Source organism: Lissotriton vulgaris, chromosome 12, assembly GCF_964263255.1.
Source record: "Lissotriton vulgaris chromosome 12, aLisVul1.2, whole genome shotgun sequence".
In the NCBI taxonomy this organism is placed as follows: Eukaryota; Metazoa; Chordata; class Amphibia; order Caudata; family Salamandridae; genus Lissotriton; species Lissotriton vulgaris.
The window spans coordinates 164677549-164702497 of NC_141700.1; the positions used below are offsets into that span (position 1 = coordinate 164677549).

General features: G+C 48.3%; 1 protein-coding gene across 1 annotated transcript in view; it reads left to right on the forward strand.

Annotated features, from left to right (window-relative positions):
- Positions 1-24949, forward strand: part of OGFOD1 (2-oxoglutarate and iron dependent oxygenase domain containing 1) — a 265521-nt gene that overhangs the window by 98084 nt on the left and 142488 nt on the right. Inside the window, exon 8 of the mRNA XM_086947692.1 lies at positions 20106-20219. Coding sequence (XP_086803818.1) covers positions 20106-20219 — 114 coding nt within the window. The remainder of the gene's footprint in view (positions 1-20105; positions 20220-24949) is intronic.

Consider the following 24949-nt stretch of genomic DNA (forward strand, 5'->3'; position numbering starts at 1 on the left):
TTCTGCTTGGTGGGTTGAGGCGAACTTTGTGATGCACATGGTGATAATGTGATCTCAATCCATTCCGCGGCCTCCTCTGGACTGTCATAGAAGTGAGATTTCTGCTCATATATAACTATTAGACGGGCGGGGAATAAGAGGGCATATTTCAAATTATGGACTCTGAGCATCTTTTTAACCTCTTGGAATGAGGCTCTTTGTCGCTGTACCACTAGTGTGAAATCTGGATAAAGTGAGATCCGTTTATTCTCAAATTGGATTGGGGTTCTTTCTCTGGCGGATCGTAGTAAAGTGCCTTGATCTTTGTAATTGAGTATGCATGCTATTATTGGCCTAGGCGGTGCACCAGGGATCGGGGGTCGCGACGGAATTCTGTGTGTCCTTTCCACACTGAAGAAATCAATGAGGCCCTCCGGAGCAATCGTGTTCCTCAGCCATTGTTCTATGAATTGGGTTGCATCCTGCACTACTTTCCGGCATTCCCAATATTCTCACGTTATTGCCCTGAGCCCGCCCTTCAGCGTCATCCACTCTGTCCTGCAGGCCCGATAATTGGCACTGTAGTTGTTCAATCTCTGCTGTATGAGCCTTATGCTGCGGTAGCACCTCAGTGAGAAGCAATTTACTATTCTTCATGGTCTCAGCCATTTTGTCATGATCAGCTTTTGAGAGCATGAAGCCTGTGGTCAGGGCGCTCACTTGTTGTTCAGTCGCCTTCCTAGAACTTCTTGCAATATTAAGTCCAGTTTATCTGTGGGGCTCCCTAGAGCTGTCGGCGGAATACAGTCCGGTTAAAGGGGAATGGGCTGCACCGTCCTGCTCATTGTGGTCGGGTCCCCCGGAGGTGAGGGGTTCTAGTTGTTTTCCTCTAGTACAACCCATCTCCAGGTGTGTTTGGGCCCAGTAGCGAGTGGAATAGTAGCCCATAGCACAGTGCACTGCTATTCTACAATTGCGCATTCACCGTGGTGTAGCTTCTTGTACCTTTTATGCCAGTCGGATTCCCAACGAGATCCTCAGCGCTAGTTCCCGTGCTCTCTGGGTATCCCCGCTCTCATTCACCACCATCCACAGCTGACACGGGTCTCCGGCAGATCAGGTCCACCAGTGGGTAGTAGGGTACTATACAGTCCGGGCAATGAGCCACAATGCAGACGGGCTAGATCCGATCAGAGGCTCAGCGCGGCCGAAGTGGTCGTGTTACTCACTTTCTCCTGGGGTCCAGTTGGATGAGGCCAGTTATCGCCGTGCCAGGGTGCGGAACCTCACCCCAGGCTCAGGGGCAGTGCTAGTTTCATCGCTCCGGCGGTCGTGGTCAGCACCCGCTCCGGCCACAGCTGTGCTCGTGGGTCTCACAGCGCAGGCAGCTTTACCCCAATGTGCAGCCCGTACCCCAGGCGATACGCCGCCCAGGCCGCTCCCAGGGTTAGGTGGGCAGTAAATCCCCAGGGCCTGGGAGTGTCACAGCGTATGTCCCACAAATGTTGCCCTCTCGTATTGCTCGCCAAGACCAGTCACTAGCTGCAAACGAAGTCACAAGATTGGCCATTCAGGGTGGGATTTTCCCCGCAGCTCTCTGCCAGGGGTGCTCTGGCCTGCCTCTGCGCATACAATACACCGCCTGGGCCATCGGCCACAGCGACCGCAGGAGTGCAGTGCGTGCCACAGCGATGCATGCAACAGCGTACCGGGCTTGGGTTAGTCCCTTCTGCGTAGTTGCGGCCTGAGCCGGCAAGTCTCTGCAGCTTCTGCCCTCGTGTTGTGAGCTCTAGCGGGGACGTTGCCTCAGCAAACGCCGATATCTAAGCAGGCTACAAATTTCTTTGTGCACCCACAGTGTTGGCCGGGGCCACAGGCAGCACGCCAGCCAGGTTGGGCAGCTGGATTGCCTCTCAATGGCGTAGTCAATGGCAGGATTCAGGGCCCGGCCTGGAGCTCAGCTAAAACGCATCCTCCATGCTCGGCGGTTAGCCCCCCCCCCCCAATGAATATTAGTAGCTTGAATGCACGGAGAACTAAAATGCAGAGTTTGCCCAAAACGCAAGCAGCTCACACACACAATAAAAGTTGAGGTAGATGATATATTACAACCACCAAGTCCTCCGCTCCCAATGGCAACCACAAGCAGCCCCTCTTCCAAAGTTTAAATGAGCCCAACATTGAATCAGATTGATACCCTAAATCAAGGCCCTTCTTGTACCTTGTAGTACTCTGTCTCAACTAAAGGTACACATAGAGGCAGTCCTACTTAGCAGACGTGGCCTTGGCATATGAGTTAGATCAATCCGACCTTTCAGTCTGTGGAGTGGAACTAGCTACAAGGCAATGAAAAACAATGAATTAATCTGCACATTAAATCAGCACCTGCTCAACACAGACACTGGCATTATACCCACAGTGATATACAAAAGTCTCGGAAAAAAACAACTTCCAGGCTGCTATGTTTACAAAACTAGCTAGCGGGACTTAAACTAGATGAAATGTGTTTGCGTTCTACTCGTGCTAAAAGCACTCAACTAGTTCATGGTGGAAGCCAGGAGCCCACTCTGACTTCATTTCACTGTTCAGAAAGCTTTTTTTTTAATTTATTTTTTAATAAGTGCCCACAGTATGTGTATCAGTGAGTCACAAAGTATACCTTTGTTCAGCTACTGGAAAGACTACCTGCAAATGGCTGAAACACAAGCAAACATTGTTAGAAGCAAAAGCCTAAAGACATGGAAAGCCCACGCCAGGACAGTGATTACTGAAAACCAAACTGACTAGCCAATCCTGTCAATTGGAAATGCCAGTACCAGACAGAACAACAAGAAATGATATATGAACAGGGTTCCTGTTGTACATGAGCGATATGACTTGTCTCCGGGCGCTCTTCAAAATAGCAAAATAAATGGGTAAATATTAAAAATATTTTCTGAGTTAGTGAGGATTCTGTGCAGTTGTTCAGGGGTGCTTGACAGTATGTATATCCTATATCTTTTCTTTCAAAGTATTTTTATTGGTATTTTGTATAAATTAACATACAGAATAGAATCTACAAGATATCAACATCAGAAATATGTTATCTAGTGGCAATAGAACACATTCAAGAGGAAGGCTGCTTAATGTCCAGAAGCCAGACCAAAGCAGAGTCCAGCTGCACAATTCTCCGACTACACATTCTAGCAATTGTCTATCGGTTAACTGCCAATTTCACTGTAATGAGCGTTTCCATCAACAATCCTGAATACAGTATAATATTCATGGTTATCAACATGCTACTTTGCTTTTTAGGGGCAATTCTCATGGAAAAACAAACAAGCATTGGAATGCAATAGGTCTCGGATTTATTTGAGTTAGAGCTAATGGCATTGTAAATGGCAATGTCTTTTCGCCATGTGTTATGGACTGTATGCATGTGGTGCGTAATGGAATTATGTGGGTTGGATTGGAATTGTAGCAATGGTGGCATGCTGCGCTTTAGATGAATATGTTTAAAAGTAAAGTGCACCATACTGCGATTGCTACAATAGTTAATTGTGGATGCGTTAACAATTGATGTGTGTACTGATGGCTGGTGGTGTGTGTGCCTGTAAAAATTGTGCACTGATGGCTGGTGGTGTGTGTGTGTGCCTGGTGGAAGCATGCACTGACGGCTGGTGGTGTGTGTGCCTGGTAAAAGCGTGCACAGATGGCTGGTGGTGTGTGTGCCTGGTGAAAGCGTGCACTGACGGCTGGTGGTGTGTGCGCCCGGTGAAAGCATGCACTGACGGCTGTTGTTGTGTGTGCGTGGTGGAAGCCTGCACTGACGGCTGGTGGTGTTTGTGCCCGGTGAAAGCGTGTACTGACGGCTGGTGGTGTTTGTGCCCGGGGAAAGCGTGCACCCACGGCTGGTGGTGTGTGTGACTGGTGAAAGCGTGCACTGACTGCTGGTGGTGTGTGCGCCTGATGAAAGCATGCACTGACGGCTGGTGTTGTGTGTGCCTGGTGAAAGTGTGCGCCTGGTGAAAGTGTGCACTGATGGCTGGTGGTGTGTGCCTGGTGAAAGCGTGCACTGACAGCTAGTGGTGTTTGTGCCCGGTGAAAGCGTGCACTGACGGCTGGTGGTGTGTGTGTGGTGGTGAGTGATGTGTGGTGTGTGTGTGTGTGTGTGGTCTTATGTGTGTGTGTGGTGGACTTAGTTCGAGTGTTCGTCCCCTGTACACTCACACACTGCCCCTACACACTCACACACTGCTCACCCTACACACTCACACAATGTTCACCCTGCACACACACACACACACACACACTGCTCACCCTGCACACTCGCACACTGTTCACCCTGCACACTCGCACACCGTTCACCCTGCACACTCACACACTGTTCACCCCGCACACTCGCACACTGTTCACCCCGCACACTCGCACACTGTTCACCCCGCACACTCGCACACTGTTCACCCCGCACACTCGCACACTGTTCAGCCCGCACACTCGCACACTGTTCACCCCGCACACTCGCACACTGTTCACCCCGCACACTCGCACACTGTTCACCCCGCACACTCGCACACTGTTCACCCTGCACACTCACACACTGTTCACCCTGCACACTCACACACTGTTCACCCTGCACACTCACACACTGTTCACCCTGCACACTCACACACTGTTCACCCTGCACATTCACACACTGTTCACCCTGCACACTCGCACACTGTTCACCCTGCACTCTCACACGCTGCTCACCCTGCACACACGTATGTATGTATGTATGTATGTATTGTACACTTGTGTAGGGCGAATCTGCCACCCAGAGGGTATCCTGGCGCTTGAGACTTTACTGAACCATTTACACAGACAGGTTGTTTAAGCTGTTCTAGGGAAGAGATGAGTTTTCAGACTTTTCTTGAAGGATGGAAAGTCCTCCAAGCTTCTCAAGAACAGAGGGAGGGAATTCCAAAGCTTGGCAGCTGCGTGACCAAAGGACCGGCCCCCCATCCGTAGCCTGTGGATCCTCGGAACCACCGCCAGATGTAGTGAGGAGGAGCGTGAAGGTCTCGCTGCATGGTACCAAGAAAAGAGGTTCTGTAACATGACTGGACCTTGGTCATGTAGAGCCTTAAAAACCAAGCAGGATGATTTAAAAAGAATTCGTTGTTGAACTGGCAACCAGTGGTGGTCTTTAAGAGCAAGAGAAGAGGAGGCAGCACGCGGCCCAGAAAGGGCCAGCTTCGCAGCCATGTTTTGAATGTGCTGCAGCTTATTGATCAAAGTGCCGGGTGCCCCCAGAAGCAGTGCATTACAGTAATCTATCCTACTAAGGATAATGCCACGCACCACCTCTGGTCTAGCCTGAAACGGAAGCAGAGGGAGGATTTTCCGCAAAGTGCGGAGTAGCAGCATGCATGTGGAAATGGTTTTATTAACAAAACCGTCCAGCTGGAGGTTAGAGTTGAGCATGACTCCGAGATTACGGGCAGAATCCGCCGTCACCACGTTGCCCAAGGAGGAAGAAGGCCAGAGGTCAGTCGGCAAAGGGTGCGGAACGCAGTCCGAGGAGCAATGGAGTACCTCGGTCTTGGAGCTATTAAATTGGAGGGAGTTGTTTATCAACCAGTCTGCAGTGGCGGTCATACAGCGATGGAAAGTCTCTGTAGACACCGCATCTTCTCCTTCAAGGGAGAAGATGAGCTGGGTGTCGTCTTAATCACAGAGATGCCGAAAGATTTGATCAATTTTACCAGGGGACACAGGTACAGATTGAACAGTATGGGGCTGATCGCAGACCCCTGAGGGACACCCTGTCCCACTCTCCTAATGCCTGATCAAAAAGGTGGTAGCGCCACCACCTGGTGCCTATTCTGGAGATAGGAAATCAGCCAGTCCCGTGCCAGACCTGCTACCCCGGCCTCCTCCAGCCTGTTGATAAGAATGGAGTGGCTGACCGTGTCGAACGCGGACGACATGTCGAGCAGCACTAGAAAGGCTGCTCGACCACTGTCGACCCGCGATCGAAGGGTGTCCAACACGACCACCAGCGCCGACTCCGTACCATGGGCTGGCCGGAAGCCGAACTGGGCCACATCCAGACAGTTGTTACTTTCCAGAAAACTGGATAGGGACCGGGTCACAAGTTTCTCCATGATCTTGACTGTAAAAGGAAGCAATGAGATTGGCCAATAGTTAGACAGACAGGTGGGGTCAAGTGTAGGTTTCTTTAGGAGAGGGGAGACCACCGCTAGTTTCCAGCTATCAGGGACCGTGGCAGTGCTAAAGGACTGATGGCAGATGGAGTATAAAGGTTGGAAAAGTTCTTCCTGAAAGGATTTCCACACTGCTCACCCTGCACACTCACACACTGCTCACCCTGCACACTCACACACTGCTCACCCTGCACACTCACACACTGCTCACCCTACACACTCACACACTGTTCACCATACGTAATGCGAAAAGACCTAGCTCTGCCCTTTGGCCTGTGTTGTAATCGTACAGTAGGTTGTGAGTAGTTGCGCTTGATTGGTTGGGGCGTCCCCTCCTTGCTGCTCCCCTCCCAGAGGGCCGGCTGCCTCAATGAAGCTCCCAAGACACGTGTTCAGCTGTTCTTTGTTTTAGCTCCTGTGTGTCAGTGCACTGTGTAAGCGCACAAGCATACCCTGCTCTCTCTGGAACACTCACACTGCTGAGTCACTCTCACTTTGCAAAGGCCTCCGGCGTTCACTTGCCCACATTCAACCACCATGCAGGTCAGCGCCCACCGCCTTCCAGAGGCCTAGTGGGATTTCCGAATTGTGCATCTTCGCGGCATGTCTCCTGGGCCAGATCTGTACCTGACCCATTCATCGTAGACCCTTCCGGAGTCTCCCAAGTTATCATTACTGCCCTCCATTGCTCGGCTATTGGATGTTTTCGTATGCCCCTAGCCTCTTCCCAACTAAATGCTCTACCTTCTGTCCCAGCCCACATAAGAACATCCCTATTCCAAGTCTCAAATTGTGGCCCTCTCAGTGATTTCCATTCTGTTTCAATTCTGCGTTTAGCCAGGCCCAATGCAAGGTCTATTAGCCTGTTCCCGACTTTACGCTTTGGAGGCCTGGGAAAAGACCTAGTAAGCAAGTCTGCGCTGTTGGGGCCAACGCTCTACCCAGCACTTCTGAGAGTTTACCAAGCACAGCCTCCCAGAAAAGCCGCAGGCTTTGGCAGTCCCAAGTCATATGGCCGAAGTCCACATCTGGGAACATGCATAGAAGACAAAGTCTGACTTCCCCCCCCGTAAGTCACATTAAGGTGGTGTAGTGTCATGTAAGCCATGTGTGTGTAATTAAATTGTATGTATTTGAGGCGTGTATTGCAAGAGAGCTTCTTAGGGTAATGTAGGATCCTACGCCATTCCGCATCCTTGAGTGCTCTGCCCCCGATCCTATCCTATTTCGCCCGTAACCCATTAAAGGGTCCTACCGATGCTGATTGCAGGGCGACCTAGAACCAATGCACTAGATGCCCTGCCATCCCAAGTGTGAATAGAGCATGCAGTACTGGGTGTGTCTCTGACTCGTCTCTCCCCTTCTTCCATAACTGCACAAATGTGTGAGTCAGGGCTTCATATTGCAGGAATTGGCCCAGAGAAAGACCACAGTCTTCCACAAGACTGTCAAATGGGAGCAAGGATTTGTCCAGGAAGCAGTCCCCGACATTATCTAACCCTGCCTCGGACCAGTTGGCTAATTGCCCGTTTCTAAATCTAGTTTGTGGATTGCCATGTGGCAGACCCACGAGAGGTAACATGGGGGTGTGCTTGGTGGTGCGCTTCTCCCTGCCCTGGCATCTCCTCCAAGTTTGGAAAGCCATGTGCTGCAACAGAGAGCAGTACGGGGTAGGTGTTGTTGGTATTAATAATTTCACTGTTACTAGACTAGGATGGGAGTCTGTGCGCGACAGGAAGGTGCCGTCCTCATTCACTACCTCTATCCATTGCGCCAGCCACTGTAACTGGGCTGCTAACATATAAAGTTCGAAGTTCGGCACTCCCAGTCCACCCTCAGACATAGTGCGTTGTAACGTTTGGAGTGACACCCTAGGGCGCCCATCTCCCCACACCAGATCCTGCAACAGGGCATTCAAGGGACGGAACCAACCGCTAGGCATGAGGACCGGGAGATTGATAAAGAAATATAACAAACGCGGGACAATTACCATTTTTGAGAGAGAGAGACCGAGCCATAACTGGTATCTGCAGAGTAAGCCAAAAGTGTATGCAAGAACGAAATGAGCTCAGTGCTCTCCCCAGGTTGCCCTCCTTCAGATCATCTAGGGAGTGGAAGATGTGTATGCCCAAGTACTTGAACGTGTTCTGATTCCACAAGATATCGGCCATCAGAGCATCTGGCCTGTGTGTTGGTCCTGATACTGGGTACAGATATGTCTTAGCTTTATTAACTCGTAGACCAGAGCGGCATGCAAAATTGCCTAGGATTAGCATGGCTACTGAGGTGTCCGCGACTGCATCCGATAAGTATAGCAGCAAACCGTCTGCATAAAGGGTAACATGGTGTGTCTGTCCTCCAATAGCCAGTCCAATCCCAATCCCTCCCTGACAAAGCCTCTCAGCCAAGGGCTCGATTGCCAGAGCAAACAAGAGGGGGAAAGAGGACATCCCTGTCAAGTCCCGCGGGATACCTTGTATTGCCTGGAGACCGTTCTGCCCGTTTTGACCCTCGCCGTAGGTGCAGAATATAAAAGCCGCACCCACAGCACCCAATCCTCTCCCAGACCCATTCGCAACATCACCCCGAATAAGTATTCCCACCCCACCGCGTCGAAGGCCTTTTCCAAGTCGACAGAGAGCACTGCTGCCTGGTGATTGGTCAAGGCCTCGACATGATAAAGAACGGAGTAGAGCCTACGAAGGTTAAGAGGTATTGCGAGAGGGGATAAACCCTTCCTGGTCCGGGTGTATTAAAGTATTCATATGTGGAGCTGACCTGCCTGCCAATACCTTACCTAGGATCTTAAAATACATGTTAAGCATGGAGAGGAGTATGTAATATTTAACACCCGCCTCAGGTTTCTTAGTTTTTGGAAAAGGGATCACTAGGGCGGTCTGGGTGGAGCTAGGCAACTCCCCAGATTCATACGCATCAGCGTATAGCCGGACTAAATGTGGCGCCAGCAGGTCCGCATAGCGTTGGTAAAACTCCGCCAGGAGGCCGTCCGGCGTTTTGCCAGGTGCTAATGCATTAATGGCAGCTTTGATTTTCTGTAAGTTTATGGGTTCCCCAGCTGTTCCCGGGCGTTGTCCTCTAACATGTGGAGGTGGAGTGGCTCCAGATACACTCGTACAACTATCCGGGGTCCCCGCAGGTGGGGCTGTGTACAACTGCTCCTAATAAGTTAGAAAGGAGTTGTTAATCACATTGGGGTCATACACCACCTCCCCGGTTTCTAAGCCAAGTTGTGTAATTGGAGATCCCCCTAGCTCATGTCTAATTAACCGTGCTAATAAACAGCCCGCTGTTTCTTCCTCACTCTGCACCCTGTCTAAATAGTCCTTGTGATTATAACATCGCAACCGCCCAGTGCATCGTCATATTTTGCCTGCGTCACCTGCAGTGCCTCACGGGCAGCATCATCTGTACCCTGAACATTATCCAATCTGTGAATACTCCCCTCCAGGTCCAGTATCTCCCGGCGGAGCTCCATGTGCACCCCCGCCGCCTGCCCTATACAATGAACAAACCACTACTTTAAATGCTTCCCATTCCACTTGGGAGGAGGATGCCATATTAATGTTGATGGGGAAAATACGTGTCTAGGAGCATCTTCGAGTAATGCCGGATTAAGTCTCCAGGTAGGGAATCGGGGGGCACCGTCCCGGTGGCTGGTGTGTCATTATCAATGGGCTGTGATCTGATAGTGTATGCCCTAAATATTCAGTATGTTTAATAGAGCCGTTAAAAGCAGGGGAGCACAAAACGTATCATGCCGTGTGTGCACTTGGTGTACCTGTGAGAAGGAGAATTCCCTATACTTATTGTGTTGCAACCTCCAAGTGTCTTCGAGGCCCCAATGTGTAATCCATTTACGGAACCCCAGGGCTGCGTGGGGTGGTGGAGACCCCAGTAAGGGAGGGTACGAACGGTTAGTGGCCAAATCTGCGACACAATTGAAATCCTCCCCGAGAATCAAGCATCCCCGTAAGCCATCAGTCAGTATAGCAGAGGAGTCCAAGAAGCCAATCTGGTCGTGGTTAGGGGCATAGACGTTAACCAGCGTGACCTCTTGTCCCGCCAACCTCCCCGTGATCAGTGCATATCGGACACCCACGTCCAACCACGACTGCTCAACAGCAAAGGGGATCCCCTACTTGACCCATATCAATACCCATCTGGCATAGGCCGAGGAGGTGGTCACGAAGACCTGGCCCCTCCACCTGCATTTCAGTTTCCCAGCTTCCTTGCTATTCAAATGGGTTTCCTGACGGAGCGCAACGTGGATATCCCTATGCCTCCGGTATGAATAAATATTATGGCGCTTTGCCATAGACCCCATTCCTCTAATGTTCCATGTGAGGAACCAAAATACCCTACGTGTTTTTGCCATTCGTGATGGGTAGCACCAAGCAGCCTACAGAAGGAAGCCTCCACCCCGCCCCCACCATCCGTCTCATGCCAACCCACTCCTCTGCATTTGTAAAGAAGCAAACAAAAGGACCCTTGTGATGGTCAACTCCCCACATCCAGGGCAGTCAGACAACGGTCAGCCGCCCAAACATCATGTGAAACAATTAGTACTAAATGAGGCCCTAACCTGGTACGGCATTCAGGTTTGGAACAGGACGCTTCCACCAAGTAGAGCGCACCAGCCCCACATATGAGAAGGCAGCTCAGAACTTGGGATAGCCAGCTACACTGTAGCACCCTCTTAATATCCAGGTCACCTTAGCTTACCAATTACATCAAATAATATTGTCCGAGGTGTTAGGCGTCACTACTGGCATCTTCACACTGTCGCTGTGGGAAGTGTCTGTTTGATTGTCTTCGGTCTCTCTTGAGGAGCCTGCCCATGCCTCTGAGACTGGGCTCCGGCTTCGCGTGCGCGCCGCCGCAGCCTGCAGTGCTTCCGCCCTCTCCTTCTTGGTCTGCGAAGAAGACGGTTTCTTTGAAGTACCCCTTCGAGGCTGGTGTCTCAGACGTTTCCCAAGCTCTGTGGCCTGCCGCTTGACAGCTCCAGGGCCTATGTTCCGTGGAGTCTCACACTTGTATGCCTCCAGCCAGTCCCAGGCATCTTTGGGGCAGTCAAAGTAGTGAGTGTGCCCATCTAACATTATGCCCAGCCTAGCTCAGGGAGTACTGGAGGCCTTCGTCTCTTAATGCCTTCTTGATTTCTAGATATGAGGCCCATTTCCGCTGCACCTCCAGTGTATAGTCCGGGAAGAGGGAGACCTTACTGTTGTCGATAGTGAAGGGGCCTTCCGCTCTCGCCTTTTGCAGGAGGAGGTCTCTGTCCCGGAAATGGAGCAGTTGGGCCACTACAGGTCGCGGAGGCCTCCCTGGGGCTAACTGCTTGACCGGTACCCTGTGGGCCCTCTCCAGTGTGTAAAAGGTTGACAGACCTCCTGGTGCCACTACGGTCCTGAGCCATTGCTCCAAGAAGGTTACCATATCACTACCTTCCGTCCCTTCCGGCAGGCCCAGGACTGTGATGTTATTCCTCCTGTTGGTCCCTCTGCATCCTCCGCCCTACGTTCTAACAGGCACTCCCTATTTGTGAGGGCCCCCATCTGCTGTTCCAGCGCCTTCTGTGTGTGCGCAAGTTCCACAACATCAGACTCAGTCTCTTTTAACCCTCTCCGACAATTTCTTATGTTCTTCTTGCAGTAGGCCGAGCCCCACCGTAAAAGTACTAATGTCTTGGTGGAGGGTAGCTTTCGTGTCCGCTATGGCATCCAGTATTTTACTGAGTTGTTGTACCGGATCCTCCGGGGTGGATTGCCACTGTTCCTGGGCACTGTCTTCTTTGTCTTGAAGAGCCCCTGTCTGGCGGCCCCTAAGTTTGCCCTTGGTACCAGTGGCTCCCTGGCCCAAAATGATGTCCCCCTCAGGCGGTACGTGGGAAGTATAGGGCACCCCATAAGTGGAGGCCAGCAAGGGGCACCAGGTTCACCGCTGCACAGCTCACCTCACAATCCCCCAGGACGATCTAGACGAGTTGCGTCTCACCTCACTGGTAGTCGCCGTCGTGTTCAGCGGCCCCTGAAGTGCTGCCCCAGTCGGTCACGCCCGGCCCACAGTGCCCCCGACACAGCAGGCTCAGCAACCACAGTCCAGGGTAGGGGGCCACCACCGCATCCAGTGGTTCTTCCAGGCTTAGTTCTTAGAGGGTGGGTTATCTGACTCGCTCCCAGGCCCCACTGGAAAAGCCCCAAGTTCTGGGACACTGTCTCCAGCCAGGGCCACCGGCCCAGCCAACGCCCCCTCGGGGCGCCCAGGCACCACCCCAGTCCCAGGAATCAGTCCAGTTCCGGCGAGGGCGCTCCTGCGCCGCAGCAAAGCCCAGCGGCCCGCCACCGCTCTACAGCCGTTCAGCTGTTCAAAGTGGGGTGCCCCACTTGTGGCGCCCCGGTCAGAGTCAAGTGCACTGCAGTGCCACGGTGTCCGCCCAGTGCAGAGAGCTCGCTGCTGCACCTCACACCGTGTGACGGACTGACTGACTGAGACATTTATAAAGCGCACTAATGCCGAGGCGTCTTGGCATTAAGATAAGGTACCTACGATTGCGAGGAGATCGATTAGCATTGGGAGTAAAGCGAGGTTTTGATTTGCTTCCTAAAAAGTATTCTATTTGGTTGAAGTCGGAGTGGGGTCTGGAGTGAGTCCACAATTTTGCAGCCAAGTATGAAAATCACTTTCCTCCCCACCTCACTCTGTTTATCTTAGGACATAACACCATTCCTGCATTAGAGGATCTGAGACGGCGCAATGGATTATAGCTAGGGAACAGAGCTTGTAGATCAGGAGCCCCTCCTCCATAAAAGGCTTGATGAACTATACACAGAGCCTTAAATCAACCCGTCGTTTCACTGGAAGCCCATGTAGTTGATTTACCCTGGTAGATGTGGAGTGATTCTTTGGAAGATTAAGTAATACTCTTACAGCTGCGTTTTGTGAAGATTGGAGTTTGGAGAGCTGGGCTGCCCCTACTCCCAGATAAAGAGCATTAGAATAATCCAACCTTGACAGCACCAAAGGTCTGACCACCATTTTCTTTAATGAGAAAGGGATGAAGGGTAGGATCTTCCGCAGGACCTTCAAGGTATAGAAACAGGCTGAAGACACCTGATTTATCTGTGGGGCAAGAGTGAGGTCTTTGTCTATCAGGACACCCAGATTTCTTGCTTTGGGTGCCGGCACCGGGCACGCTCCTGCTTTAGGGGGCCACCATAGTTGACTCCAAACGGATGCTTTTATTCCACAACTTCGGTTTTACCCACGTTTAGCTTTAAAAAGTTGTGGTTCATCCAGAAAATCAGATCCGTGATGCAGGTACGAAAAACGTTCCGCCATCGCGACTACGCTGTGTGTTACAGACACCACTAGGGCTTTTCCACTAACGTCGACCTTCTGGGGCCTATGTGCCAGCACTTTGTGATTTATCGTATCGAAGGCAGCTGTGAGGTCAAGCAGGATAAGGGACGCCCACCCATCCCCATCCATTGCTTTACGAACTTCCTCTGTCGCCAGAATCAAGGCAGACTCAGTGGAATGCCGGACTCTTAGAAAACCCAAGGGGAAGGGAGGCCAAAAGGCCTTTAGATGGTTTGACTCTGTGTGTTCTGTTACACACCAATCGTTAAAACTAGCTCTGCGCCAAAAGCCAAGAAACAAAGAGCTTGTAAGGACTAGCAGAAAGGCTTATAGGGATGCCATTGCAAGAAGAAAGCAAGACTTAAAAGTCAGTGCTTGGGATGATCTTGAAAAGGGTGCAGAACTAAAAGATAGTAGGCTCTTTTGGGAGGTCATAAATCGTCCCCTTTTTAAGAGCGACAATAAAGAGTCTATAGTTATGCAGGTTACCGCTGATCAATGGGTTCAACATTTTACTAAAATTTTTAACCCCAATTTTATCTCAATAATGGCAAGTACCGAAGGGGCAGGGGATCTGGTGGCACCCCCCTCGGCTTTGACCCTCAGCTCTTCACTTACACTGATTGAGATTGAGGAAGCCTTAGGGAAAGGAGCATCATTAAAAGCCCCAGGCCCAGACGCTGTCCCCCTGGACCTCTTTAAGTCCAATGTCAGTCTGTGGGCACCCATCTTATTGAATGTCTTCAAGGCTGTTGTGGTTGGGCGTATTCCTGGTACATGGAAGGAGGCAACTGTAGTGCCGATTTTTAAGAAGGGCAATAGGTCTGATCCACGCTGTTACCGCCCGATTTCCTTAATAGATGCCTCATGTAAAATTCTGGGTAGGGTAATCCTGGCGAGATTAGAAAGTTGGACAGATTCTACAGGATTCATAGTTGACTCTCAGTATGGTTTTAGACGTGGAAAGGGGACAAACGAGCAGTGCCTTAACCTGGCACTAATTTTAGGCAAGTACATGAAGGCAAAAAAATCCCCTGTACATCTTGCCTTCATGGACTTGACGAGTGCTTTTGACACTGTTTGCAGGCATAAGTTGTGGCAGATGATGGATGATATGGGCTTTGAGGAACCTTTAGTCACATTGCTCCGCAGGTTACATGCAGTAACAACTGTATCTATTAGATTTGGTTCTGGAGGGGAAATAACAAAACCAATACCTTCAACTGAAGGTGTGCGTCAAGGATGCATCCTGGCGCCTTTTCTCTTTTTGGTTTACACAAATGGATTAGAACAGTACCTACTAAACCAGGGTTGTGACTTCCCAAAAATCAATGGTAAAAGTATTCCCATGCTTTCTTATGCAGATGATACTGTCCTAATGACATTGACAGGAAATAGCATGCAAGTGTGTCTAGATGCTTTCAATACATTCATGCTTGATCTTGACCTAAAGGTGAATTTCGAGAAATCTTTTGTAATGTCTTGTGGCCCCAAGGGGTCAACTATTAGGAAATTCGTGGTCAACAATCGCATAATTGGAAAAGTGGGAAACTTTAACTACCTTGGTAACTTGTTTGATAGCAAACTAAGTTGGACACCGGTCATGAAGGTTCGAGCCCAGAACATGGCAAGGGCGATAGAGGGTATTTTTCGTTTCTGTAGTAAACTGGGGCAAAAACATGTTATGCACCTCAGAACCCTTTACATTTCAAAATGTTTATCAGTAGCCACTTATGGGGCAGGGGTGTGGGGGACCGAAATACCATCTGTGATACAGGTGGTGGAAAACAACTTTATAAAAAGGGTCCTATCAGTTCCTAAAGGCTCCTCAAATATTTTCTGCCACAAAGAAATCGGTATGGCCAGTGTTTCTGATACAATTCGCTTGTCCCCTCTTCTGTTATGGGGTAAAATTTGGCAATCTGAAGACCTGCAACTTACCAAAGACATTATTACCGATTGCATGGCTTTAGAAAACTCAAAACAGATTCCCTGGTTGTCTTATGTCTATAATATGCTGAATAAGATTGGACTAGGCTCCTATTATGACAATCCGGAAAGAATTGAGGGAAACTATAAAGTGGACATAAAAGCAAGGTTTTGGAAATCACTGAACCCACCGTCTATAGTCAATGTTACTGACAATGCTATTGTCTATGCCTGTAAACCCCAACCTCAGTTTTATTTAACATTTACCCGTAATGTGCAATGGCGATTTCTACTAACAAGGTTTAGGCTGGAGATTCTGCACTTCTTGCTTGCATTCCCGAAACAAGGGGGTTGGTGTGAGAGGCTGCCCCCTTGTCCTTGTAATAATAGGGATAGACAAAGCACTTTACATCTGGTCCTTTTCTGCTCCTTATATAAGGAGCCAAGACTCCGGTTTATCAAACCGATCCTGAAGGGGAGGCAACCTTGCACCTATGAGGAAGGGTACGAATATCTGTCATCATTATCCTCTGTAGAAATCTGCTGTTCCATGTTAAATTTTATTAGAATCTCACTAAAGATTAGGAAGACCTATGGGTAGTATTGCATGTATAGAACTTTTCCTGGTATCATGTCTTGTATATTCTTTTATGGTCATTATTATGTCTTTTTAATTCTGGAAAAATCTTGCTTTTTAAATCAGAACTTTTAATCTTATGAGGCATGATGAATTGTATGTTCAATACTTTTATGATTCATTTTATGTATCGAATAAAGTTTTTGAAATGAAATGACTCTAAAGCCATGTTGAGTGGAATCTAGTAAGTTGTTTTGATCTAGATATGATGTTAATTCAACATTTAAGGCTTTCTCCAGAACCTTGGACGACAGAGGAAGACACGAGATGGGGCGAAATTTTTTGGCGTCTAGGGGATCCAGCGAAGGCTTCTTCAATATAGGTCTTATACAGGCCCTTTTCCAGTAAGATGGAAAAATTCCAGTACTAGTGACTTGATTTAACAGTGGCGTCAGGGAGAGGGCAATCTCCTCTGCAGCCAGATGTAAAATATATGGGGGGCAAGGGTCAAGAGGAGACCCGTATTTTGTTTGAAGCAAAAGCTCATGGACCTTTTCTTTCTCCAGCACAGAAAATTGTGTGAAGCTTCCTTGTGGTGATTTCTCTAATTTATCCACCTGCTGAATAATGCCTCCCGCTACGGCTCTGTTTGCAAAGTCATTGTATACGTTCTGAACTTTGCTCTGAAAAAGCACACAGCCAGATCATTCACAAAATTCTGGTCCGGAGCAAACACAGCGTCTCTCGGGCATTTGGATAGGGCATTGACAGTTTTAAATAGCTCCTTTGAGGAGTTGGAGGCCTCCTAGATTCTTTTAGTAAAATAGGCTGTTTTGGCCTGTATTATGGCGGGCGGCCTTATACTCCTCGAGGCTAGACAGTAATCCTTCCTGAGGGTTAAGCTATAATCTGTCCTCCAAATACGCTCTTTATGCCGTCATTTAATTTTAATCAACTTTAAATCTGACGTGTACCAAGGTGATGATACCTGCCTCACTCTAGGATGTTTGCTTTTTTCTAGTGCCAAAGTATTGGCTACCTGGTTAAGCCAATTGTCGAAATTGGTAGCTGCCTCCTTAGTGACTGTCAAAATTGGGGGCTCCTCCTGTAGTATTCTAATCAGATCGTTTTGTTGTACCGATTTCCAGGCACGTTATTTAATTCGTCCAGGTTTGCTTCTACGGCTCAGCTTTGTAGGTGGAACCTCAAAATTAACTAAAAAGTGATCAGACTAGGGTAATGGCAGCACAGTCTTTACTACAATATTTTTATTGTTGGTGATTATAGCATCAAGGGTGTGACCAGCTTGATGGGTGGGCTTCAGGACGATCTGTTTCAGGCCAAAACTAGCTAAGGTATCTATCAAAAATGTCGAGTCATGATTGTTCTTAGCTTCTAAATGAAAATTAAGATCACCTAATGTAGTCACAGAGGTGGAGTCCAAACAGGATTCCAGATGCGTCTGTAGGGATTTGATAAAAGATGTACGTGAGCCTGAGGGTCTATACAGAAGTAGCCCAGGAAAGAGTTCTACATTGTTTTTTTTACACTAAATGAGATTGTCTCAGCCTCCAAAGTGGGCTCTGGCGAAATCCTCAAAATGTAGCAGGCTCTGTAGATCAACGCTACCCCCCCCTCCCCCCCATCTTAGGACCCACCCTGTCTCAGTTGGCAACCAAACACCCCGCTAGGACCACAGGGTGCGCCACAATATGGTAAAGGTAGCAGCGAACACTTACCCAGGGTCAGTCTCACCTCGCTCTCAGCTGTGAAGCATATCAGGAAGGGGCCCGACCTGCGTCGTGCCAGTGATGGTCAGGAGCACCATAGGACCAGAGCTCAAACTCCCCACAGGCACCGCCACTGATGGGGCTTTTCAGCAGAGCCTCCAGGTCAAACCAGTGTTCAGGCTCAGGCCTGCCGCTTCCAGAGCTCTTCTTCTCGTGCTCCCTGCTTGGCAACGACCTCAGCCGAGGGCAGAGGGGGCCACCGCACTACCAAGAGTCACTCGCGGGGCTTGTCCCCCAGGACCAGGTCAGCCGCCACGCCCCTAGGCCCTCCCGTATGCCCCAGACATCGATGTGCCATTCCCGGCCTGGGCCTCGGGGTCCATCATCTCCCAACCGGGGCAACCAGTTCACGCCGTGGGTGTAGGTTGCAGTCCAGCTCCCTGAAGGCTGCCGCAGTGCGAGAGACCATGGGGGGGGCCCCTCCCGTATCTCGCCGGCGATGTCCAGAGCTCTCACCAGCCCAGTAGTCCTCACCATGCTCACTGGGGCCTCCGTCTCACCTCCTGCTGCCGTTCCATAGGGTCCTCCACACAGCATAGGGGTAGCCGCAACCATGTGTCTAGAGCCCGTCCCACACACGGAGCGGCTCACGGAGCTCTCAGTGTTTACTTTAGCCTCCGCAACTCGATTCCTGCCGCAAGTCGCTGCGCTCTGCCATGGTCATTGACGGGCTCTGAGCACAGTCAGGGCAAGCCTCCCACCTTACGGATGTCAGAGGGGCCGCTGCAGGCTTGTTAATCTGCCCCGGCTGCCAGATTCGCAAGGATCATGTGCGGGCCGGTTCGGAGATGTCGGCTCACGCGTCCACCATTACCTGCAGCCAAGCCACGCCCCCTGTATATCCTAGATCTAAACAGAAAAAAACTATTACAAAAGAAGAACATTGCCTCCTTGTCACCAATAGACAGTAAATGTTTCAATGGGGCAATGTTACAAGAGATAGGAGAAGTATTAGTCATTTCCGTGACATATGTTCTTTCGGAAAATACTACAAACATGTAAAATCGACAGCAAACTCTCCAGGTGCTCTGTCCCATCATGGTGATATTTATGCTTTTTTGATGACCTGGTGTTTGTTGCTTAAGCTGATGTTTATTTATTTGTGCATTGAAACTGAGGTTTTACTCATAAACAGTACCAGTTTTTAATTGACAAAAATACTTAGAATAAAATCTGTCTCTTTATAAAGAGCTATATTTCAAAATGTCATTATTAAAAAATGAGAATATAGTGGATCTGTCAGCGCATGCACAGTGCAGCCTCTTTTTGTTATGGTGTTTTGCGTGATCAGCCCACCAGACACTGGCTTTGTTTCTTGCTTGTACCAGTGTGTGTAAAACCCACCAAGTGGTTTTTGGGTTCAGTTGCCTAAAAGTGGACCTTGGCTGCCTCCTAACATGGTATCTATTGTTTGCTGCCCTTCAAATGGGGAGAGGATGTAGCCTTACGGCTAGAGCGATCAACATAGAAGCTGGGGAACCGGGTTCGAGTCTATGCACATCCTGTGATATTGGGTAAATCACTTAATCTCCCCGTGCTTAACAAAAATAAATTTATACTAATGTAACGAAACTGGTGCTATGTAAAGCGCTCTGCTACCCGATATCTTCGGGTCTAGTTCACGCTATATGAACCTCAACAAAAAAAAATTACAACTGTCTGGTCCAGACAAGATCACCAAACACAGACCATGCCCTTTGTGATGGACTAATCTCTGAACGAGTGTATTCAAATCAATGGAAACTGAAGAAAGTTTGTAGATTTGTGAAGATTTCCTTTAAAATAAAATGCTAGAAAGTGCTATGGTTCTGGTTCTCACACATCTTATCCAAGCATCTAACAATATGTAATACAAATATCCATAACTAAACAAGAGGCTAAACAACAGTTCAATTTTTGGTTGAATGAAAATGAACAGTCTAAGTTGCCAAATGTGCATCTTAATATATACTGTTGATGGCGGTGTAAGTTCAAGTGATTCACAAGTCTTCAGTTCAGTACTGACGGTTTTCAATGGTTGTGGCATGCAAAGTTATTATTTGTGAGAAAGGATTGGGTAATTGTAGCTTGGGTTGTGTCTGGAGCAAAGCGAAGGAAAGAGACATTTTCCTACGGTTGATAGTAAAGAAAGGAAATTAAGATTTCAAACTAGGATGTTGCATTTTGGATGTGGATCCAAAATGTTGCTGTAACTGTGGAATTCCATTTCAGCTATAATGTGCATCACGTTTACTTAGGTTTTCTAATATTTTTCCTCTTCAGCATGAAATTCTGTTTGAGTGGATCAATCCAACCTATTTAGATGTGGAATCTCAGGCACGAGTTCAGGAGGAGTTTGAGGAAAGTTCAGAGATTCTCTTGAAAGACTTTCTTAAGGTAGGCATTTCGGTGTAGCTTCTACACTATTTTAATCCAATCTAATAAAGTGATGACAGAACTTCAAAAGTATGCTTTGGGTACTTTATCTGCAATCATACAGGCACAGAATACAAAGAATGCATCTATGTTTTCATAGATAAATGTTAGTCGCTTTCCAAAATTTTCTGAGATCATCGATCAAATTGATGGATAGGGAATTCACATCTAACTGTCATGATTGAAAATTACTCCTCACCCATCCTTTGCATCCTAAAGCTAATTACGTTTTAGTCTTGGGGCATGAAATGGTATGCAAGTCCAGAATTCATGTTTTAATGCAAGGGATTGCTTGTAAACGTAGCTGAGCACTTGGATAACACCGTCCTTCCTACCCACTCTGGAGTATGTATGCAGATGTATTCTACAAGTCTTTCAATTGAGACCAAGGTTGACCCATGTCCAAAAGGTTATATCCAAAGCATTATTATTATTATTATTATGTTTCTTATATAGCGCCTGAATCGACCCCCGAAGGGGTATCTCCGCGCTTGCCTTGGGAACCCGTCCTGGATTTTCCCTGGGAGATAGCCCCTACGGGGCATCCCCAAGGTGAAAGCCAGGCATCCCGCCGCGGGGGGGGGTGTTGTGGAGATTAAGCAAGCTTAATGCCCAGAGTTGCAGAGTGTGAACCCATGATTAGGTCAGGCACCGAAGCGAGAATTATCGAGTCCATGGACATTTGAGCTCAAGACCCTGCCGCGTCAGGAATTGAACCCTGGTCCCGGGTCTGACCTCCGCTTCAGGGTCTGCCTGCTCTAACCAGTGAGCCACACTTCTCCACATTGGCCTAAATTGTAATTCACTGTGCTAACCTTATCTGTGAAAGTGAGAAACAACCATTGAGGAACTTCAGATGGGAAAATTAGCTAGTTGCTACACTGCCTAGACGCATTACTAATGATCTTTATGGTGGCTTTGGGAGTAGCATCCACCTCAATGATTACAGTCTGAGCCTATTTGTAATCCTTTGTCGGGCCTATATCTCTCTCATCAAATAGTTTAGCCACCTCCTCTGTGGCTGAGACAGTCTGATCCAATTTGGAAGCATGATCTTAGACTCTGTTGCCCCCTCCTCTCTAGGGATCCTTTATTTTCCCTTCCACTGCTTTCACATTACATGAACCTGCTTAGAAACAAGGGTTTTCATTCAAATTCTGTGCCAACAGTGCTGTGATCTCCCTAGAACACTTTCGCCCATGAGCAATTCTCAGCATTGTCCTTGGGCTTTCAGACTTGACACAGTGGAGGAATGGATGGTTAGAAGTGCCTCCCACTTGAACAGTTCCAAAGTGGTTCTTCGAATTGACACACTTCCTAGTTCACCAGCTCAATCCCACTCAACCCTTGATTAGCACCATAATGAACCTCAAAATCACACCCAATAATGCTTCCAGATTGTCTTGAAAAAGTCGTTAGTGGCTAGTCTTAGCACCAGCTTTAAGAAGAGATGCTGGTCTCAGCACTGAGAAGCATAGTGTTAACGTAAGAGCTGGATTCCAGTTGAAAATACTTTGTGAAACAATGCGCGTCCTACTGCCATTAAGCTTGTGCAACATTTTCACACCTAGTAGGTTCAACATGTTCTCCATTCAGCTGCCCTGCTGAGTGCACTAATTTATACCCAGGTAAAGACGACCTTGAAATGTTTTCCAGTAGCCTAGCCTTTTCTACTTCAGACCAATCTTTAAAACTTTCCTCTCTCAGCCTGAAAGTCATAAAACACCCTGCCTGGACAGGTAGGTACTCCCCTCAGAACCAAATGACAGACAAACATGTAAATCAAAGGACAGAAGATGTCAAACAAGTCCGTGTATAGAGGTGATCGAATTCATGTAACGCGCAATATACTAGTAGTAAATAAAATGTAAAAGGTCTACAGTCTGATTTATGAAGAAAAATGTAGAAGCTAAATTAAATTGATGATCGAGTCTTCTTAACAATTTGTACTCCTAGAATGAATGAATTAAATGTTTAAACACACAGCAACCTCAGAAAGTTTCCCAGTGTTGTAAGTTGTTCGGAACGCATTAATTACTCTATTCAGATGTTTCTCTTACGTACTGTTTGTGAACTTGCATAGATTCTTGTATTGATGATGTTAAGTATGTAGTAGAAATTCAATAAGCCATGGACACCATTTTCCAAAACCCGATGGTAAAAAGAGTTCTCATTAGTGCACTAATGAACCAATGACCTTGGGCTTTCCTGGTTTTGGGGAAGTACTACTTCAGTGACTGGAAACTTTGCATCTGTTTTCTTTCAAAAGGCAATTCATGATTTCAGTATGTCAAACTAGTAGGTCCATGTGATTGCATAGTTCTATCAAGTTATTGAGCTATCACTTCTGCCACACCTTCTTCTGACACAGTAGTTTTTACATTTAGGTATAAATCATTTAATCAGTACAGTTGAACATAGAGTAAAGAACACAATCAACCATAAGTAAAATTTTGCTGCATTCTGTCCCTCAATTGTTGTTTTTGCATTCAGCACGAGGGAAACCTGTCCGATTACATCCAGGTGTTGGAAGAGATTGCAAGAGACCTGTAATGGTGACTGCTAGACTGCAGTTAAACTGGTGGCAGACCCCTCTGCCCACCCACCCAGAGCTAACTGTTGTGATGGAGGTGTCATTACCGGGTTGGATTGGTCACCTGGGAGAGGTGGAGATGAGGGGACTCTGGTCTCTTGCAGAATCCTGTCTCCATTAAGCCTGTTGGAGCTACAAATGATACCCTTGCCACTGAAAGTGTTCCTCCTGTCCTTCAAGGGGGAACAGCTTCAGGTCGTCACAGACAATGCTACTGCCATGTGATACTGCAACAAAAAGGGCAGAGTGGGATTGTTGTTCCTGTACCAGAAAGCTGTGCGCCTTTGTCAGTGGCTGAATAGTCAGGCATTTCCCTGGTGTCATGGTGGTCTCAGGCAGAAGGGTCACACACATAAGGGGTACACATAGCCAGTCTTTCGTCCCTTTACTCTACTGTAGAACAACTAGGAGGCGTGTGTGAAGGAAGAAGTACAACTCCCAGCAGCCCAAGGGATCGTAACAGAAAGAGGCCCCTGAACTCCACTACTGATTGAGGACAGGATATAAGTCCCTCCTATACACCGGCCAGGTGCTTGATAATCAGATTCCCTGTGTTTATCGGCCGCGCTGGGAGCTCTGCTTCTTGGTGTCTCCAGCTTTCTTGGTTCTTGTGGATTGTTTGGCTTGCCTGTAACGCCCGCCTCCTGATAGCGTTTTGTGCGCAGTACCGTGTCAACACCTTCCTGGAGTTACGGAGACTGCCTCTCACACGCTATACTCCTCCAGCGCATCTTGTCCGTTGTGGCTGACAATTGCTGCGTGTGTTCTTGCTCGGAGGTGGGTGCCACGCCTTATCTGCAAAGGCACAACCAGAACTTCCCCAGCATCGACTACTGCCGGCTCCCGCAATTCTGGCCGCATCTTTATTGCCCGGCTTCAAAACGGTGACCAGGGCCCTACAGGCACATAGAGGTAATATGTTCTTCGTAAACCCCTGACGATTTGGGTTTCCCTAGCCGCTCCAGTGATGGAACAGCGAGCCGCTCTTCGGAAATAGAATGCAGAGAAGCGGAGGGTACTTCCTTCTGCTCTCCTGAGTTAACATTTCTTTTCCTGTATTTTGTTTTGATGCCTTATCCATCACACTAGTATCTCCTGGAGGAGAGCACAATATATAGGACCAAGAACTTCGAGTACCTAACCTGGTTCTTTCACATCGAAACTTGTTGGTGGGCGGCAACCCCCTGGTCATTGCAGGGTCCCTGCTGAGCAGTGCATGGAGTGCACTGAGAGAGGTAGATGTGAGTACACAGGAACAGGAGCGAAGCCCAGTATTGTGGATGTTTCTTATGTGTATATGTCTTCTTCATTTCGATTACCTCTCTTGCACACAGGTCTCTTCCCGTATGGTCATTGGTTCCATGACACCATAACGGTCCGTACTGTCCAAGAGGATTTCCTGACCAGCGCCTCTCCGAAGTACTCCCCAGCCTTTATTGTTTTCTCCAATTCCCCTTTTCCCCTATGCTTTCCCTTGCAAAGTAGTGATTATAAAGCACTCTTTGGGAGGCGACGTGGAAGGGAATAGAAGAACCAGCTTCTGATCATCCCCGCTAGATGGCTCTGAAGGTCAGGAGCGTTTCAATCTGGTAGTCCTGACACCTGGTCATACAACACTTGGCAGGATCTTTAAATGCCAGGGTGTACAAACTCTCTGTGATGTGTTTTTTTGATGGGGCGAACCCATATATTCTCACCAACACCATTTGTGATGTCTCAGTGAGACTTTAATTTGGTTCCTCGTGTGTGTCCTGTTTGAACCAATAAACAGCTGTTCTAATGAGTAAATTAGAGGCACTATCTTTCACCAGCTGTACACCACACACTTATTTCCGGATAAGCTTGTCCTCTGGATGAAAGAGACATTTCTCCCGAAGGCTGTCACGCCTTTCTACATGGGATAGTATATCATGGGATAGTAAATCACCCTGCCAGCTTTATTCGTCCCATCTGATCTGTCTAAAGAGGAAAAAAGATTCCATTGCCTCGACCTAAAGAGGTCCGTAAGCTTTTACATCTATTGCACAAAGCGCCATTGTGTGGATGATCATCTCTTTGCAGCTTTCTCTTGGCGAAAAAGGGTAAAGCTGTTAAAAAA